This window comes from Tasmannia lanceolata, unplaced genomic scaffold (genome assembly GCF_043159265.1).
Source record: "Tasmannia lanceolata isolate RefF3 unplaced genomic scaffold, GAP_Taslan_0.1 ptg000008l, whole genome shotgun sequence".
NCBI lineage: Eukaryota > Viridiplantae > Streptophyta > Magnoliopsida > Canellales > Winteraceae > Tasmannia > Tasmannia lanceolata.
In genome coordinates, this window is record NW_027518685.1 from 2,504,395 (window position 1) to 2,524,381 (window position 19,987).

At 38.9% G+C, this 19,987-nt stretch overlaps 3 protein-coding genes across 7 annotated transcripts in view; all 3 read right to left on the minus strand.

The window, feature by feature from the left end:
- Window positions 1-3,360: 3,360 nt before the first annotated feature.
- Window positions 3,361-19,987, minus strand: part of LOC143885616 (uncharacterized) — a 34,018-nt gene continuing 17,391 nt past the window's right edge. The window contains exons 11-19 of the mRNA XM_077389813.1: window positions 16,208-16,324; window positions 13,406-13,617; window positions 6,935-8,768; window positions 5,734-5,850; window positions 5,406-5,617; window positions 4,814-5,024; window positions 4,058-4,295; window positions 3,751-3,901; window positions 3,361-3,666 (exon numbers count right to left, since the gene is read on the minus strand). Coding sequence (XP_077245928.1) covers window positions 3,361-3,666; window positions 3,751-3,901; window positions 4,058-4,295; window positions 4,814-5,024; window positions 5,406-5,617; window positions 5,734-5,850; window positions 6,935-8,768; window positions 13,406-13,617; window positions 16,208-16,324 — 3,398 coding nt within the window. The remainder of the gene's footprint in view (window positions 3,667-3,750; window positions 3,902-4,057; window positions 4,296-4,813; window positions 5,025-5,405; window positions 5,618-5,733; window positions 5,851-6,934; window positions 8,769-13,405; window positions 13,618-16,207; window positions 16,325-19,987) is intronic.
- Window positions 10,989-12,759, minus strand: LOC143883918 (G-type lectin S-receptor-like serine/threonine-protein kinase At4g03230). 2 transcript variants are annotated; one of them, XM_077387238.1, is made up of 4 exons: window positions 12,151-12,759; window positions 11,733-12,050; window positions 11,451-11,601; window positions 10,989-11,367 (listed from the first exon to the last, which is right to left on the minus strand). In XM_077387238.1, the coding sequence occupies exons 1-4, from the start codon at window positions 12,282-12,284 to the stop codon at window positions 11,059-11,061; spliced, it is 912 nt and encodes a 303-aa protein (XP_077243353.1). In that variant the 5' UTR covers window positions 12,285-12,759; the 3' UTR covers window positions 10,989-11,058. The 2 variants fall into 2 exon arrangements, with proteins under 2 accessions (XP_077243353.1, XP_077243352.1); XM_077387237.1 differs by having other exon boundaries at window positions 11,733-12,759.
- LOC143883919 (G-type lectin S-receptor-like serine/threonine-protein kinase At2g19130) lies at window positions 11,832-18,423 on the minus strand. 4 transcript variants are annotated; one of them, XR_013252597.1, is made up of 4 exons: window positions 17,230-18,422; window positions 16,208-16,324; window positions 13,406-13,617; window positions 11,832-11,970 (listed from the first exon to the last, which is right to left on the minus strand). XR_013252597.1 is itself a non-coding variant. In XM_077387241.1 (3 exons), the coding sequence occupies exons 1-2, from the start codon at window positions 18,165-18,167 to the stop codon at window positions 17,245-17,247; spliced, it is 837 nt and encodes a 278-aa protein (XP_077243356.1). In that variant the 5' UTR covers window positions 18,168-18,423; the 3' UTR covers window positions 15,111-16,324; window positions 17,230-17,244. The 4 variants fall into 4 exon arrangements, 2 of the variants coding, with proteins under 2 accessions (XP_077243356.1, XP_077243355.1); XR_013252598.1 differs by lacking the exons at window positions 11,832-11,970; window positions 13,406-13,617 and adding an exon at window positions 15,111-16,131; XM_077387241.1 differs by lacking the exons at window positions 11,832-11,970; window positions 13,406-13,617 and having other exon boundaries at window positions 15,111-16,324; window positions 17,230-18,044; window positions 18,131-18,423.

Here is a 19,987-nt window from a genome sequence, read left to right on the forward strand (position 1 = left end):
ATGGTAAACGAATACTTTTCTGCATTCCTATATATTTTTTAGGGATAATGTGAATGGTGTTGCGATTGCCTTGAATTTGGGTAAGGTCGTTGCCTTGTTTTTCTTAAGTGCGTGCTATGTTTCCTTTTCTTAGAAAACCTTTTCAATTGATGGGTTTCATATAAATAGAAGTATTTGATTTGTCACGGGACTTTTGCTTTGATTATCTAGCCTTAGACAACGGATAAACGCATGGGATCCTTTGGGCTCTCTGCAAAAATAGATGAGGATACCAGAGATGAAATACGTAGGGGATTTTGTTTGGCTTCTTTTCTTAGATGAGGGTGCTAAAAAGAAAGTCACTGTTATGTTCTTTCTTAAAAGACATTTGTTGTGTCCCATTTCTGCATTGGTACAAAAGAATAAGGGTGCTCAAAAGAAAGTCTTTCCAGGGAATTAGAATGTTGGTGAGCAATCAATTGAATGATCTAAGTTGTAGAAGGGGATTCCCTCAATGTAATTAGGTGGTTAGATGAAAGAGCCACCCCCCTCGGAGATTCTCAGTTTTTGTTGATGAGATCCTAGATCATGTGGAAGGCCACTCAATCCATTTTCGATCATGTGAGGCGACCGGCGAATAGAGAAGCAGATCACTTAGCTCGGGAAGAAGTGGCACATGCGGACTTGGAGGTTTTTTACTTCCTCCCCCCTTTAGTTGAAGGGGTTTTCTTTGTGTCGGTTTTGTTTTTCTATAAGTTTGATATACTCTCTTTGGCCTCGACTATCTCCGTTCTGTGCCTTCTCTTTTAATATATTCCATCATTTCAAAAAAAAAAAAAAAAGTCACTGTTATGCTCTTTTCTAAAAGACATCTATTGGATCCCATTTCTACGCAACGTACATTATCAAATCTGTTAGGAAAGTTGCCTTGTTTCCCACTACTAGGTTTTCTAGTTGTGGTGAGAAACTAAATTAGAATCTAAGGGCATGACAAAGTAGATAATGGTTTTCTCGGGGAGTAGTGGTGACCAAAGTAATGTAGAGGGGTCTGTGTTTTTCCGGGGGATGAGAAAGAAAGAGAGAAAGAGAAAGAGAAAGAGTTCTCTTGGGTTTTTGTTGGGGTTGCTCGTGTGATCAAGGAAAAGGGTTGTGATTTGCGGGTTTGCAAGTTAATCTTGTTGCAATTCTTGTAATTTTGTTTTCTAAAAAGTCACATCTAAAAACTTGGTATTCATATTACGATTTGCTTTTATTTATATTTTTGGGAAAATTACATTTACACCCCCTCTAGTTTCTGACACATACACTTCTACCCATGTGGTTCTAAACGTGACAAGTATACTCCTGAGGTTTCAAAACGTGACAAGTACACCCGCTCCGTCAATGGTCCATCAGTTTAACCTGACGGAAAGACTGAAAATAACCATGGTTAATATTTTGAGGACAGAAATACCCTCATTTGCAAAGGGATTAGGGTTACGCCATTTTCCACCGCCGTCGTCGCACCTCCAGCCATCGCCACTGCTACCGTCACCATCTCCGGCTACCGCCGTCACCTCCATCACAGACAATGAAACCCCACCCCATGGCTAGATCAAACCCACATTTCAAGAAAAAAACATTGATAAAAACAAAAAACAGCCCTAAAATATTAGGGTTTATGTGCAAATCATGATAATGGTGTGAATGAAGACAAATAAAACTCCTAAATCGAGGCTTTATGTTGATAAATAAACAAGAGTTTGAATCAAACCCTAATTTTTAGTTTTCAAGTCTGAAAACCCTTATTTTGAGTTGGGGAAGACGAGGGCATTTTGGTCATTTCCACCTCGCCGTCTAGTCCGTCCAGTTAAAAAAAACCCAATGAAACCACAAGGGGTGTAGTTGTCGCGGATTTTCTCAACTAGATCCATTGAGTGAGACGACAACCATAAGTCCGAACAAATGCCTTTGAGAACATCTGGATCGGATGATCTTAGGCCCTTGGTCTTCAAAGGGAAATTAGAACGTTGAATTTTGTAGACGACAACCATAAGTCAGAACACATGCCTTCGAGAACAACTGGATCTGATGATCTTAGGCCCTTGGTCTTCAAAGGGAAGTTAGAACGTTGAATTTTGTAGGGATAATGCTAAGAAGGCATGGTTTTTAGGCTTCTTCTTAGCTGATTCTCTTTGGGCCCCATCTGTTGAATCCATTGGTCTGAGCTGTGACTAAAAATCAAGCAAACATGTCATTGGGTACACCTTTATCCGATAATTCTCGGTCCTTGATAAACTCATGATTTTCTTACTATTTTATCTTAATCATGGGGTGTCCGTCTGGTATGGTATTAAGAAGTCAATTATGATGTGCGCAAGGTTAAATGGTCTCCATTGAAGTTGTCAGGAAGTCACCAATGAAGACCAATGGTCTCCATTGATTTGAGCTGTGGGATCCTAGAATTGGTTGTCCCTTGATCCCGACTGCAATGTCAGTTTAGTCGTTCTTGTTTAGCAGTCCTTAATCTAAAGCATGGGATGCTGCCTCATGTTCTGAATGAGATGAACGTGATCACGATTTCACGTAATGCCTCCCTATGAGACCAAAATCCAAAATTGCTTCTTACCATTGATCATGAAAGTAACTGTCCGTGTGGTTGGTGACAAGGAACAATACCTGAATTTAATAAAACAAATCTCTATTTAAAGTATTCCTAAATTTTAGGCATGAGAGATTTTCACGGAATGCTTCGAACTAGGTGTGTCAAAACATGAGAGAGCATGCATTTTCAACTTGAATATATAAAAAAAACATGTTTGGTAATTACACAAAACGTAGGGAGTCTCCTGTATTTGTTACCTCGTTTAGGGAACAATTTGCTATTAACCTACTTGAAGAAGATTCCATATTAATCTAGTCTATAAAGAAAGAGAAGTGTGTTCCCGTAATGAATTGTTATTGTTATTATCTTATTAGTCACGAGAATATATTAAGTCATTTATTATGCGGGAATGATATCTGCTCGGCCATGTTTTGATAACGGGACGAAATCACTCCAAGCTATTTGAATTCCCATAAGACTCTGAAGTGGTTTAAGGGTCTAGAGAGAGTAATCACAGAGGGGCCACTAGGGACGTCACCTGCTGATCCCAAGTAATGTAAGGTCCTAGCCTAATGCATTCCATCAGTCTTGGGGCTTTGGCATATTGGTTATGTATAACACAGTGGTCGCCAATCACACGAGCTAAATAAAATTTCATGGAAGTTGTGTAAAAGGCATTATTAGGCATTTATCTACGACCACACTTTCATAAATTAGTCTGAAAAAGAGTGGAACAAGATAAACTAAACATTTGATAATCTCATAGGCAAAACTAGTTTAGAAAATAAAACACACTCCTATCGACCTTCTACTATAGAATTTGTTACCTCGTTTGAACAATTTACTAATAACCTACTTGAAGAAGGATCTGTCTTAGGGAGACTTCTTATGAGGAAAGCTGGTTTTTTAGGGATCGGAAGAGTTGCATTTTCACTAACAAACATGGCAACAACAGAAGCCATTGTTGGTCTATCTATTGCGTCTTCTTGTACACACAAGAGCCCAACTTGGATACACTTCAACACTTCACTTGTATTGCATGCTTCACTCACCGATTTATCCATCAAATCCAACCCCTTGTCTTCAATCCAAAGTTGCCATGCCTGAAATACACCAATGTTAATCTAGTCTACAAGGAAGAGATGCATAGTAAAATCTATAGCAATGTAATATATCTTGATACTTACATGTTCTAGAAGGGTCAAGGCGTGCTCTGAAAGATAGAAGCTAGTATTCTTCTTTCCACTAATGATCTCGAGTAATATGACCCCAAAGCTAAAGACATCAGATTTCACCGAGAAAAGTCCATGCGAGGCGTACTCGGGTGACATATAACCACTGCACTCCACCAATCAACAGAAATAGTTAGATATTATGATATATGACTGTTAATTTTCGTATAATCTTTTCTAATCTTGTGATTTGAAATTTTGATTATAGCGATAGAGATAAAAGATAATACTGAATAGATTAGCGGTGTGCCTTGTTGCTTACTATGTTCCAACCACTCTATTAGTGTTTGCTTGAGTCTGATTTCCTCCAAATATCCTTGCCATGCCAAAGTCTGAAATTTTTGCATTCATCTCCTCGTCTAGAAGAATGTTGCTGGGTTTCAAATCTCTATGAATAATTCTCAACCTGGAATCATGATGTAGATAAAGAAGCCCTCGAGCAATTCCCATAATGATGATGAAGCGCTTTTCCCACTGTAACAACTTGCATCGATAGGGATCTGCCACGAGTTTCCATAGAAATGTAAATAATTAAAATTCCTTTCCACATGACTTAAGCCTGTTTGGCTATGCCGAAAAAATATGGAAATTGTTTTCTTTTGAAAAAAAACAGGGAATTCTTTTCCTAAGAAGAACACACACAATTTGAAATAGGGTATTTGTTTCACTGCTTTTAGGACTTTCTCATGCTCTCTCCACTCTGCCCTCTTAAGTCTCTACCCCAGCCTTGTCAACTCATCTATCAAAATTGGGCACACAAATATTCCATGGAATAATTTTTCACGGTTGCCAAGCATGTCCTATTGCTCGCATTGTTCTTTTTCACGGTTTTTGATAAAAAAAAAATCCTTATCTGGAAAAACTTTTACTTGAGAAAATGGGTTGCCAACCTCGAAAATTTTGGTTTGGGCTGATTTTGTTTTCGAGTGTAGTCAATCATGCCTGAAGTCCTTGTAAAGTGTAACGCAACGATATGAATGCAAGGTAGAAGATAGCTTTTTGGGTTATAGAAACGAACCAAAAAGGAAGGAGTCCAAGCCTTTGTTGTGCATAAATTCGTAGATTAGAAGCTTTTCATCTCCTTGAATGCAATAACCTAAAAGCCTCACAAGATTCCTGTGTTGAAGCTTGGCTATCAATATAACCTCGTTCTTGAACTCTTCCAGGCCTTGTCCGGAACTCCTAGAAAGTCGTTTGATAGCTATCATCTCCCCTTCTATTAGCTCACCCTGAAAGATATATTTATATTCTATCAAGTGCTGTGAAATATTTCAAAACAACAAAAGATGTAGGCTGGGGCGTCGATGAGGATCCTGGCTGGATTGAAATGAAAAATCTAAGGCCCTGCTTGCTCTGGATTTTGAGAACCCATTGTGAGTCCAAAATTGATTATTGTGCTCAAATTTACCTTTAATTTTGAGTTCAATAATCAGTTTTGACTCACAATCGGTTCTCAAAATCCAAAATAAACAAGGCCCAAGTGAAACTTGAGGAGGATTTTGCAGTCCTCACTAATTTGAGGAATGCATGTAATATTGCCACCAAATAATTTATTTGCCATACTAGCGTCCATTTTATGGATATATGAGGTTCAAGTCATGGAATATTACCTTATAAACAGGGCCAAAACCCCCTTCCCCAATTTTATTTGAATCTGAGAAGTTTTCTGTAGCAGCTGCAATGATTCCAAGATCAAAAAAAGGTATATCTGAGCCAACCTCCCTACCTTCTCTGTACTTACTCACATGGAGAAAGTCATTGACATTAAGAGCACTTGGACCCAAATGAGACGGCGACATTTTGAGCATTTTTTTCCGGTTACCTGACACGAGAAAGGATGTGTGCACCAATAGAGTAAGCTACATGACGTGAGAAAAGATATTTGTGCACCAATAGAGTAAGCTGGGGCATAGTATATCTAGGATGAGTCTCTGTTACCTGTCTTCTTAACAATACGCCAGAAACAATAGATGGATGCGGTCCCCAAAACAATCCCTATTGCAATCGGTAGTGTAACTTTCATAAGGAACGGTCGCTTGTCATTACCTTCGCCATCTGAAAAAAAAAACTAACCCATTTCATCAAATCGTAACAAAAACAGAGTAGCAATTCCATCTATAAAGACACACACACAATAAGCATGTTTCATTCCATTTCCATTGTCACTCACTTTCTTTCTAAATTCTAAGAAATTTTTATTGGAAAACCTTTTCTTTATACCACATGTATTGTTTTGATAGGGCGGGGCCTAACACTTTAGACCCAAGTATAGCATGGGTGGGGGCCGCCATTTTACAGTTGATCTGGTGGGCCCAATATTTTACACCTTATGCTATTATGGGTGGGGGCCGCCATTCCACAACTCATGTTTTGATGTGGTGGGTCCACCATCTCCACCCAAACCAAACCCATGCATAGGGTGGGACCTACCATTTTACATCTCATGTTATTGATGGCATGGTCCCAGCCCCTAATGTTGTTGATTATGTGGGGTTCAGAATCTCTATCCAAACCTATGCATTAGGGTGGGCCCCACCATTTTACACCTCATGTTTTGATGGTGTGGGGCCCAACATTGTACACCCATGCATAGCATGGGACAAGAGTACTAGTGTGTGTGTGTAATTTTCTTTTTCTTTTTTTGTTCTCAATACATTTTGAAATCGGGAAATCTGTACTTGAGTGAGTGCTATCAGAGAACAATTAGTTGATCCAGATTAGCAAATTGTTACAGATCATTCATTGGTGGAATGGAAGGAACTAGGGGAAGAAGGCTCCACTGGGAAAGAATGGGAAGATCGAAAAATTGGAAGAAGAAATGATTTTTTCGTTGGACGCATGTAATGGGTAATATAATACGTAGATACTTATAGTATTTCCATGGGTATATATACATACATAGATATATTGGTACTTGTGTGTGTGCGCGCCCGCCCGCATGCTTATAGTATTATCCATGGTTTGATCATGATCAGAATCAGATGGTGATGATGACAAGGTCCAACCAGGTATGGAGTTGTTTAGTTGGTTGGTTGCACTCGACACTAGCATCTAGTCATAAGACTTCAAAATTTGGCACAATGCTAGAAGTTTCTGTTGAGGCACATAAGACTTGATACTAATTCTGGTTTCTACTCACCAGATGTGCAGTTTGCAATTGATGAATCCCACTTGAAGTCTGCATTACAGAAGCACCTTCTCTTTCCAAGGATGGATGCATCCGGCAAGCAAGTTGATTCTGGCCAAGCTTCGCAATCATTTGAAGAAGTACACACTGGTTCAGGCGGAGCCTCCCATCCGATCTCTACTCCCTCCTGCCAGCTTGTTAGAGGCTGTAATGGGTTCACATTAACAATGCTTGTATAAGCATCACATCGATGGTTAGATATTCCGACTGAATGTGATCTTGAGGATAAAGATAGACCCCCAGTGACATAACTGCAGCACTTTTTTGATTTGAAACAAGATTCTACTTCCTGGATGTATCTATTGCAAGGGCTAGAAGAAGAGCAATTCAAAGTTGAGGTGTTTTGGGGAATTGAACAATTTAGCAACAAGACGGTGCTTCTGTTGCTCACATAGAAAGGAAGGCTACTGTTTAGCTCTAAGCTTTTGTAAGCAGTTGTATTACACATACTTTTGTTGTTCAGTTGGATTACAAATGCCCTTGTTTCTGGGTTGATGGTGGTAATTGCATAAGAAGATCCGTCAAGTGTGTTGAATCGAAGCTGACCCGTCGATATATTGCAATGGATTTGGTAGGATGGATCACCACACCCAATTCCAGTGCTTAAAGGATAGGGGATGATGTTAGTGCCACAATTTTGGCAATTCAAAGGGTTTCTACTCACACACCCTCCAGACCAATCACCCAAACTCCAATCTTTTGGAGACTTGGGCTCAAAACCTTGCAAACAACTACAGATGGGCAGCGCTTCTCGGTTGCAGACACCAAAAGCCCCACAAATAGAATAAACATCACATTGGTCTTTTGGTTGATACCAAAATAAGTTCCACTGTTTAGTCTCCTCCAACCATGTGAGTTGCTTGATTTGCCCTGAAACATCCATCACAAATCTTGTAATAATCTCGGGATTATTAACAGAGTAGGTGAAATACTTTGCCTTGTCATTGACGTTGAAGCTGAAATTGTAGACATAGTATAAGCTCATTTCGGGAATTCTGCTGAAAGTCCTCCCATTCCATTCCCCGCTACCCCAGTACATTATAGACTTGTTACTCATTACTATATACTCACTGCTTCCATTGGGGTTTATCTCCACAGAATAAGGCCCAGGAGCTGGATCTTCTGAGTTCCTCCATGAAATAAGGGCCTTCCTTTCTCCGGTAATTTTATTGACTCCTAACCATCCTTCAGGTAACCATGTATCAGTTGGGTGATCAAAGCTCTGCCAAATTATGATAGAGGAATTCGACCCATCCCGCAAAACAAGATTTCCAGTGTCAAGAAGCTCTGCAACTGTAGAATTTTTGGTTCCAGAGGTTGAATTTGTTGACCAAATTGTAATATTTGGTTGGTTGATAAGGACTAGGTTACCATCTTCTGAGATTCTTAGCTCCGATGAATCGTCAGTGAGAGGTGTTTCTCTGTTTGCTACCCAGACTACAGTTTGTTCGGAGATTTTCTTGTACCAGATACCTATGTAGTAGTTCTGAGACTTACCTGGTGTGAAGAAGCCCAACTCAAATTCACCACCCGTAGAGATTATGGTCTGATCTCCAGAGAGATATTGGCCTGGAGAGAGGGAGTGAGCAGCTATAGACATCTCTGTTTTCAAAGAGACGACAAAGAGGAAAACGAAAAAAAATGGAAGAGATAACCGTTGATTGCTTCTAATGCCCATCTCTACAAGAACATGTGCACCTATAAGGATAGGTACTTTTCTTTTGCTAGCCAAGCAGAAATTTATTAAAGGGAGCAAAGAAATGATACAATAACAGGGGATACTGGCCTAAGGGAAAAACAAAACAGATAAAGGACATGTAGATAGCTAGCCAGATGAGAAATAGGCATCAGATGTTTTCCAAATCAAAATTACCAAAATCCTACAACATCTTCATATATGATCCTTCCAATTTCTTGATGGGAAAAAGGCATTAGATGTTTTCTAATTCGAAATTGACAAAATCCAGCAACATCTTCATCAATGATACTGCCAATTTATGGAGAGGAGAGGAATGCTTCAGCTTCAATGTCAATGACATTTTTGTTTTCATCGGTATTATTTTCCAGTAGAGAAGAACTTGAGAGTCAAGCAAAGGCACTGTCAAGAACTATGTAGCTAAAATGCCCAATAACGACCGCTATACTTTTCTGCCTTCCTATATAACTAAATTTTCTAGGGATAATGTGAATGGTGTTGCGATTGCCTTGAATTTGGGTAAGGTCGTTGCCTCGTTTTTCTTAATTGTTGTGCTATGTTTCCTTTTCATATAAATAGAAGTATTTGATTTGTCACGGGGTGCTAAAAAGAAAGTCACTGTTTTGTTCTTTCCTAAAGGACATTTGTTGGGTCCCATTTCTGCATTGGTACAAAAGAATAAGGGTGCTCAAAAGAAAGTCTTTCCAGGGAATTAGAATGTTGGTGGGTAATCAATTGAATGATCTAAGTTGTAGAAGGGGATTCCCTCAATGTAATTAGGTGGTTAGATGAATGAGCCGCCCCCTCGGAGATTCTCAGTTTTTGTTGATGAGATCTTAGATCGTGTGGAAGGCCACTCAATCCATTTTCATCATGTGAGGCGGTTAGCGATAGAGAAGCAAATCGGGAAGAAGTGGCTTTTGCGGACTTGGAGATTTTTTACTTCCTCCCCCTATAGTTGAAGGGGTTTTCTTTGTGTCGGTTTTGTTTTTCCTATAAGTTTGATCTACTCTCTTTGGCCTCGACTATCTCGGTCCTCTGCCTTCTCTTTTAATATATTCCATCATTTCAAAACGAAAAAAAAAGAAGAAAAAGAAACAAGAAAGTCACTTATATGCTCTTTTCTAAAAGGCATCTATTGGGTCCCATTTCTACCCAATGTACATTATCAAATCTGTTAGGAAAGTTGCCTTGTTTCTCGCTACTAGGTTTTCTAGTTGTGGTGAGAAACTAAATAAGAAACTAAGGGCATGACGAAGTAGAGAGGGGTTTTCTCGGGGAGTAGTGGTGACCAAAATAATGTAAGGGTTGTGATTTGCGGGCTTTCAGGTTTGCAAGTTAATGTTGTTGTAATTCTTGTAATTTTGTTTTCTAAAAAGTCATGAATCATCTAAAAACTTAGTATTCATATTGCGATTTTCTTTTATTTATATTTTTCCATTTATGTGTGCACGATTAAATCAGATTTGGCTCGCGGATTTTCTCAACTAGATCCATTGACTGAGACGATGACCATAAGTCTGAACAAATGCCTTTGAGAACATCTGGATCAGATGATCGTAGGCCCTTGTTCTTGAAAGGGAAGTTAGAACGTTGATTTTTGTAGGGATAATGCTAAGAAGGCGTGGTTTTTAGGCTTCTTCTTAGCTGATTCTCTTTGGGCCCCACCTGTTGAATCCATTGGTCTGAGCTGTGACTAAAAATCAAGCAAACATGCCATTGGGTATGCCTTTATCCGATAATTCTCGGTCCTTGATAAACTTATGATTTTCTTACTATTTTATCTTACTCATGGGGAGTCCGTCTGGTATGGTATCAAGATGTCAATTATGATGTGCGCAAGGTTAAATGGTCTCGATTGAAGTTATCAAGAAGTCATCAATGATGTGCGCAAGGTTAAATGGTCTCCATTGATCTTAGCTGTGGGATAATAGAATTGGTTGTTCCTTTGATCCCGACTGCAATGTCAGCTTAGTCGTTCTTGTTTAGTAGTCCTTAATCTTAAGCATGGGATGCTGCCTCATGTTCTGAATGAGATCAACTATCATGATTTCATGTAATGCCTCCCTAATCTATGAGACCAAAATCCAAAATTGCTTCTTACCATTGATCATGAAAGTAACTGTCCGTGTAGTTGGTGACAAGGAACAATACCTGAATTTAATAAAACAAATCTCTATTTAAAGTATTCCTAAATTTTAGGCATGGGAGATTTTCACGGAATGCTTCGAACTAGGTGTGTCATTAGTGGAATATATTGAGGCACTTTGACGATTACTTACTTAATGGGCCCCATTTCAAAACATGAGAGAGCATGCATTTTCAACTTGAATATATAAAAAAAACATGTTTGGTAATTACACAAAACCTTGGGAGTCTCCTATCTACCTTGGACAGTAGTATTTGTTACCTCATTTATGGAACAATTTGCTAATAACCTACTTGAAGAAGAATCCATATTAGGGAGACTTCCCATAACAAAAGCTGGTTTTTTAGGCATCGGAAGGCTTGCATTTTCGCTAACAAGCATGGTAACAACAGAGGCCATGGTTGGTCTATCTGTTGCCTCTTCTTGTACACACAAGAGCCCAACTTGAATACACTTCAACACTTCACTTGTATTGCATGCTTCACTTATTGTTGTATCCATCAAATCCAACCCCTTGTCTTCAATCCAAAGTTGCCATGCCTGAAATACTCCCATATTAATCTAGTCTATAAAGAAGATAACTATAATAAAATCAATAGCAGGAAATGTATCTTGATACTTACATGTGCTAGAAGGGTCAAGGCGTGCTCCGAATGATAAAAACTGGTGTTCTTCTTTCCACTAACGATCTCGAGTAATATGACCCCAAAACTAAAGACATCAGATTTCATTGAGAAAAGCCCATGCGAGGCATACTCAGGAGACATATAGCCACTGCACACAATCAGAGAACACAAGTTATTAGCTGTTCATATTAAAATTTTCACACAAGTTGTTAGCTGTTCATATTAAAATTTTCATTATAGATAATGCTGAATAGATTGGGGGTGTGGCATGTTGCTTACTACGTTCCTACTACTCTAATAGTATTTTCTTGACTCTGATTTCCGCCAAAAATCCTTGCCATGCCAAAGTCTGAAATTTTTGCATCCATCTCCTCATCTAGAAGAATGTTGCTGGGTTTCAAATCTCTATGAATAATTCTCAATCTAGAATCTTGATGAAGATAAAGAAGCCCTCGAGCAATTCCCAGAATGATGATGAATCGCTTTTCCCATTGTAACAACTTGCATCGATACTGATCTGCCACAACCACGAGTTTCCATAGAAGGGGATGTAAAAGTAAAATTCCATTCCACGTGAAGTGGGCTTGTTTGGCTATGCTGAAAAGAAATCTTAAAAGTGTTTTCAGTTGAAAAAAAAAACAGCAAAATTTGTCACAATGAAGAAAAGAACATACACAATCATTAAAAAATATATTACATGGAATATGAGTGGCGACAGTGGTGAGAGATGAGCTGAGATGGAAAGACTTGAGAGAATGGCAGGAGGTGAACATGAAAAAACCCTGAAAAACAGGGGAAACCCCCAATTTGAAGTAATGTATTTTTTTCCATTGGTTTTAGGGATTTCTCAAGGCTCTCTTCACTCGTGCCCTCTCAAGCCTCTCTCAACCTTCTTCTAAACTCCTCTTTCACAATTGGGCCCACCAATATTCCATGGAATAATTTTTCATGGTTCCCAAATATAGCATGGGTTGTTCTTTTTCATGGTTTTTTGATAAAAAATCTTAACTGAAAAGTTTTATGTGAAAATTGGGTTACCAACCTCAGAAAGATACATATAATTTTATCAAGCACAGTGAAATATTTTAGAAGAACAACAAGTTTAGGCTGGGGCAAAGACAAGGATCCAAGCAAAAAATGTTATATATTATAAATGAGAAAAATGTAGCTACACATACGTGTAGCTAACTTAGCTACACCAACGGCTTAAAATACAGTGGGCCCCACATTGTTTGGGTGATGCAAACTATTCATTTGATGGGCCCTCACATAGATAGGGTGTGCCCAAAAAATCAGCTCCATAGGATCATCCCAACCCTACGATTTGTGGAGGCATAATTAGACATGTAAAAATCTTCACAAATCTATCAATTTTTGCCTTCACAGTTTGAAGGGTTGGGATGATCCTATGGAGCTGATTTTTTGGGCACACCCTATCAATGTGAGGGCCTATCAAATGAATGGCTTCGATCACCCAAATAATGTGGGCCCACCGTATTTTAAGCCGTCGGTGTAGCTAAGTTAGCTACACGTATGTGTAGCTTCACTTAACTTATTATAAATTATATTATATTACTAATAATGTATTTGGTATTATAAAATATATTATACTACAATAATATATTTTGAAGGGAGAAGTCAAAGTTTTGAGATTTTTTTTTTGTTTAATGAGAGGATTTAGCTGAAATAGTTTTACCTAAACAAAGGCTCTGAGAAACCTTAGAAACATCATTTTCCAAGGAAAAAAATTAGGGAAAGTTTTTCATATTTGCAAAACTAACAAACCCGTTTGGATCTTTTCTAGTGAAACTAGGGGATGGGCTTTGCACTCTCCTCACTAATTTGAGGAATGCCTGAAAATATTGCCACCATATAATTTCTTTGTGGTGGGAGAGAAACTTAAGCGGGGTTCAATTTTATGAAAATATGAGGTTCATGCCATTGAGTATTACCTTATATACAGGGCCAAAACCCCCTTGCCCAAGTTTATTTGAATCTGAGAAGTTTTCTGTAGCAACTGCTATGATTCCAAGATCGAAAAGGGGTATATCTCGGCCAACCTCCCCATATTCTCTGAAGTTATTTTCATGGAGAAACTCCTGGAGCTCAAGAGCACTTGCACCCAAATGAGACAACGGCGTTTTCGGAATTTTATTTCTGTTACCTGATAGAAAAGATGTGTACAACAATAGACTAAGCCAAGGTGGATAAAAATTTTTGTGGCATGATATATGTAGGATGGTGTGTTTTTATGTGGTGGAAGGCCGTGCATGAAAGTGTGGAAAAAAAAATGATTGGACAACAGTACTTGGAGGAGATCTAAACCATTCATTTTGTTTTTTTTAGAATGGTAAAGAATTGAATTAATAGAGAAAAGAAACACGGGGAACCCCAACGATTGAGATGATCAAAATAAGGCATAGAATCAAAGAAAAACAAAACAAAAAGGTAAAAACAGATCAAGGGAGAAAATCGAAAACTTCCAACTTCGGCCTTGAAACTGTCTCCCGAGCTAGACTATCGGCCACACTATTAGCCGATCTTCTTACATGATGAAATGCGATGGAGGATCCTACCACTCGATCCGTTATCCCATCAATCCTTCGTACACCACTCTAACTTCATTCCTTGGTACACCACTCTAATCTCTGCCTTGTTGGAGTTCGCAATTCAAATGGGGCCGAGGGAATGTGATGCAAGACAATACCTAATTTAGGAAAAATCCTACACTCCTAATGGAAAAAAAGGTTTTAGGACAATTTAGGGCTTAAAGGGAAAATTAAAATAACACTTAACAACTTACCTTGGGCCGAATTAACTCCTAATTAATCTATGGGCAGTAGCAATAATGAGACTTAAATAGCATAAATAATTGAAAAGATTGTAATTAAGCATGAACTAAACCTTATGCAAATCAATCAAAGCGATAAAGATTCGTTAGATGAATTAATAATAGAAAGATTAGTCTGAAACTAGGCCTACGCAAGCAACCAATTAAAAGAACTAAAAAACCAATGCAAGTACCAATGAAATAGATGTCACACAAGCATGAAAATAATAATATCCAATGAAGAAAAACAGAAAAAATGTCCAGCAGCAGTAAAAGGCTCACAACGGTCCAGTTTTGAGTTGTAGGGGTATTTTGGTAATTTGACAGATCTGAGATTTTGGTTGAATACTACTGTCCAAATTTTAGGTTAAGGTTTAGAAGTTAAAAGAAAGGTTAATCTAGGGTTTAGGCTCTGATTTGATGGTAGGTTTAGGCTAGGGATGTTCAAAAAGGGTTTCCGGGCTTGAAAATGGTGCGAATTTTCAATTGGCTGCAAAAGGGATTTAAAGCTATGGTTCTTGGGTGTTCAGGCTGATGTTTAATCATAAAAACAATTCTTCAAAGTCTCGAAACGAGATCTTGAAGAACGAGAGAGATCTATAGATTTTGGGTTCTTGTATTTTTGGATTCAAGAACAAAAAAAAAAAGAAAATCTGATTTACTAACCTCCTTTGTGCTAATTTGATTGAAGAAATAGAAGATAATAGAGGAGATGAGATGAGAGAAGATAGTTCCAAACCTCAGAAGAAGAAGTCCAAGCCACAATAGCTCTCACAAAATCAAATCTCAATTCTATTCAATATTCAAAAGTCAAAAGTCTCTTTACATTGCTTTGATAAGATATATTTATAAGAAAAGAAATCCTAGAAAATAACCTAAAGTAAAAATTAATCTTAACCACTCATCTAATCTAAATCAAAGCTAAATAAAGATAAAAACTTACCAAAAATAGTAATCCCGTATTTGACCTATACCCCTTCCTTAAAAACAGTCATAACTTGCTCAAAACACATCCAAATCATATGATCTTGGGCTCGTTAGATAGGTAATCGAAAAACCTTTCTAAAGATACCAAAAACACTTCAAACGGATGAGATTTGATGCCTAAAAAGTACCCTACAAATAAAATGACAAAATAATAGTTAAAATATAAAAACTTGCTCAACGCCAAGGACTGGAACAATCTTTATGATTTTCATCCGCATTAGAATGTGAGCTTCTATGTGTCGTGTCATGTATTCTCTCAAGAGTGAAATTCCCTTTCTTAGTCTGATTGTTGCGCAGGCATACCTACTTCTTTCCCTTTCTTAGTCTGATTGTTGCGTAGGCATACCTACTTCTTTCTGGGAAAATTCCTTTCTTCTGGCTGGCTGGGGAATCACTTTCTACTCTTCCATATGCCCTTGAGGTCCCGAATAGGCCCATAACGTATTTCCACTTTATCCCTAAGAAGGCCGCCTACTGGTGCCAGCCCCGGGTTTCCCAAACTGGACCCATTGAAATTCAAATTTAGGTAACCTCTGCTCGGTGGCTCCCAATCCTGATTTATGGGTGGCCACCTTTCCTTACTGTTGCATACCTTTGATCATCCTTGCCATAGGTCATCATGTGTCGTTACAAACCGAAAGCCGGGCAATGCTCTTACCCAAGCGATGGTTAGAGCTAGTTTCCCCATGAAGTGGAAGTGAAGGGACTTCACTAAGCCTTCGAAAACCCTAGCATTCCTCTGTTTTCATAGCACCAATTTCGTAGTTCGTAATATCACCTTCCATTTTTTTGGGGGCACATCCTATCTATCTCGAGCCCAGAAAAGTGAATTGGTGTGATCGCCAAATATTGTGGGTTCCCCTGTATTTTTTACACCAAAGAAAAACTCATAGGGCTTCCACCAAGGAAAAACTACGATGACATCAGTTTCGTTTACCTTTCTTAATGACAATAAGCCACCAACAATAGATGGATGCAGCCACCAATACAATCCCTACAGCAACAGGCAGTGTGACTAACATAAGCAACGTTCGCTTGTTATTCCCTCTGCCATCTGAACAAAAATAAACACATTTCATTAAATCGTAACAAAAAACATTTGCAGTTCAATATATATGAAGATTGTTTTCTTCTTTTTCTTCCTTTTTTTTTTTGGTGCTTGGTAATACTATATAGGAATTGATGAATTTGGATTTCCGGGAGAGTGTTGTCACAGGAACTGGCTGCCTAACTGAGAGCATAACAGAACAAATCCCTACACTCCACATGCCATACGGTGGTGGTGGCGGTGGTTGTGGTGGTGTGTGTGTGTGTGTGTGTGTGTGTGTGTGTTGTGCGTGGGTGGGGGGTTAGAACAGAACCAGCTGCCTAACTGAGTGCAGCCACATAGGCAACAGATGTTGACATTATTCATGATGAGGTTACCTCTCATGCAGCAGTCGTTCCGCGAAATGCCTTTTTCGATGGTGCCTAGCAAATCACACACGCACACATATAAATATGTGTGTGTGTCAGAATGAAGGGTGCCCTTGCAAAAACCAGCTTCAAGGGCACCCCCATTGGTCCTTTGGAAAAATATGGAAACTGCTTTGAGAATATAAATTTAAAGGAGTCATAAATGCCCTTTGTGTCTGTTCTCTCGAGGAAAAGCGAACCGCGAAATGGCTTTCCACGAAATTAATTTGGTAGGCAGTTTTGCAGGAAGCCATTTTGCTGCTCGCTTTTGCACCAGACAACAGCCATACAGTCAGGTACTCTTTGTATTATTGATGTTTTGATCGTGATCAGAACCAGATGCTGATGATGAATAGGGCCATCCAGGTATGGAGCTGTTTAGGTGGTTGGATGCCTCAACACTAGCATCTAGTCATGATCAGATGGTAATGTGTTGTCATTATTATACTTCAAAATTAAGCAGAACAGTAATGATTTCTCTTAGAGACACAAGAATATGAGTACCCATCATATGATTCATTAGCCATCTATGTACGTTGCTTGATTTGCCCAATGTACGTTGCTTGATTTGCCCAATGTACGTTTAGAAGACTCCAACCATGTACGTTGCTTGATTTGCCCTGACTCATCAATCTCATGTTGTGTAATAATCTCAGGATCATAAACAGAGTAGGTGAAATACTTTGCCTTGTCATCATCAATAAAGCTGAAATTGTAGATATAGTATAATCTCATTTCGGGAATTCCACTGAAAATCCGTCCATTCCATTCCCCGCTACCCCAATACCTTATAGATCTGTCACGCATTAAGAAATGCTCACTGCTTCCACCGGGGTCTATCTCAAGAGAATAAGGTCCAGGAGCTGGATCTTCTGAATTCCTCCATGAAGTAAGGACCTGCCTTTCTCCAGTAATTTTATTGAGTCCAAACCATCCTCCAGGTAACCATATATGAGTTGGGTGATCAAAGCTCTGCCAAATTATGACAGAGGAATTCGATGCATCTCTCAAAATCAGATTTCCATTGTCAAGAAGCTTGGCAACTGTAGAATCTCTAGTTCCAGAGGCTGAATTTGTCGACCAAACTGCAATATTTGACTGTTGGACAAGGACTAGGTTGCCATCTTCTGAGATTTTTAGTTCTGATGAAGTGTCAAGAAGAGGTGTTTCTCTGTTTGCTACCCAGACTACAGTTTGTTCTGAGATTTTTTTGTACCAGATACCTATGTAATAGTTCCGAGAGGTACCTGGAGTGAAGAAGCCCAACTCAAAATTACCACCTTGAGAGGTTATGGTCTGACTTCCAGAGAGAGATTGGACTGGAGAGATGGAGTCAACAGCTATTGTGAGATGGGTTTCCAAAGAGACGACAAATAAGTAAACGAAAGCAAATGGAAGACATAACCTTTGCCTGCTTCTAATGCCCATCTCTGCAGAAACATGTGTATCCATAAGGAAAGATACTTTCTTTTCTTCTTCTTCTCCTCCCTCCCTCCCTCCCTCTCTCTGATGGGTAAGCTGGGGTTAGGCAGACCCCTACCAGATATATTCCAAAAACAAAGAAAGAATTACACCGAGTGAAGGGAATTCTCAAAGAATCCAGAGGTACAACTTTCAAAAGGGGAAAGGGAGGGATGAGAAAGGTATTTTCTTTTGCTCGCCAAGCATAAATTTATTAGAGGGGGCAATGAAAGATACAATTACAGGGGATACTAGCCTAAGAGAAAAACAAAATAGAGAAGGACATCAAGATAGCTAGCCAAATGAGAAAAAGGCATTAGATGTTTACCAAATTGAAGTTGACAAAATCCCAACAACATCTACATCAATGTATCCCCACACAATGACTTGTGTTTTCATTGGCATTATTTTCCACATGATACAGGAGAGAAGGATTTGAAAGTCAACCATGTTGAAGGAGTCTGTTTATTAAAACCTTACATGAGAAAACGTGGGAGAGCCACTGTTATTTAAAATCTGAAGAAGATAAATTTTAATATAGCTATTAAATAAATAAGGAACCTGTAGATTACATACTATATTCCAGTAAATTTTAAATATCTGTAAATATTTAAAAACTCTTAAATAAAGTAACACATGGTCTATGAACAGCTAAACTCAATCCAAATCTTGCTAATGGGTGTGGAATCTTTAAAGTAACACTTCAGCAAAAAAAAAAAAAAATCTGGGTTGTAGTTCTATTTTTGGTCTAGTCCCCAACAATATTGTTGAACTCAAAGCCATCCTTACAGGGCTGTTGATCACCAAGTTCTCTATTAAAACTATTCAGAAATAGATGAAATCGCACTGGAAAATCTGGTGCCACAATAGACAATTTTTTTTTTGAAATGGTAGAATGATTTCATTAGATAAGGGAGCGGGCCGAGGAGGACCACTCCCGAAAGTACACGAGAAACAATAAAAATAAAGATACAAAAAAACTCTCAAGGAGTGAGGAAGTCAAACCACTCCAATGTCATACGACTAACCCCACCCCTAGCCAAAGAATCCGCCTCCCCATTGGCAGATCTTCTCACATGATTGACCCGAGATTAGATCATCTATTTCATCAAAGATATACGAAAATCTCCAAGGAGGCAACACCGCCCCCTTTAACCATCTAATTACATTGAGCGAATCACCCTCCACAATAATGTGATCCATGCTCTCTCTATCAAGTCTTTTAATACCATGATATACCGCATTTACCTAGGCCTCCGAGGCATCACATACCCTAAGAGGGCCAGAATAAGCCCACACAACTTCGCTGCAATCATCACGACATAACCCACCTACCCCGGCTGGGCCCGGGTTCCCAAAACTCGACCCATCGAAGTTAATTTTGAACATCCCAATAGGAGGAGCCTCCCACTGCTGAGCAATCTGAGACCTAGCCTCCTTACTAAAGCAAACTTCTCTCCACCCCTCCCATAAGTCAAAGGCCGAAACGAATCGGAATGCCGAAAGACATCTTGCCCACGATATAGAGAGGGCAATAATTTTCATATATAGCCAGTACGGAGATTTAGCAATCCCCTCAAAAACTCTAGAATTTCTCTCTTTCCAAATCACCCACCATGTTGCAAGCAAACAAATTTTCCACAATAATTTTCCTTTCTTTCTCCACGGCACAAACTCCCACTGATGCATCAAATCCGGAATAGATAAAGGAAAAGCCCAGGATATGCCAAACCTCAGAAGTATATAGCTCCATATCTGACGAGAAAATGAACAATACATGAAGAGATGACCCACAGATTCA

Bases quoted from the DNA above. Each gene is read 5' to 3' on its own strand.
- LOC143883918 (XM_077387237.1), bottom strand. From the start codon at position 12,226: ATGTTCACCTCCTGCCATTCTCTCAAGTCTTTCCATCTCAGCTCATCT. The intron at 11,602-11,732 runs GTAAGCAACATG...GATTGTGTGCAG, and splicing joins ATTAGAGTAGTAGGAACGTA to TGGCTATATGTCTCCTGAGT. The intron at 11,368-11,450 runs GTAAGTATCAAG...GGAGTATTTCAG, and splicing joins CCTTGACCCTTCTAGCACAT to GCATGGCAACTTTGGATTGA.
- LOC143883919 (XM_077387240.1), bottom strand. From the start codon at position 18,177: ATGGATACACATGTTTCTGCAGAGATGGGCATTAGAAGCAGGCAAAGG.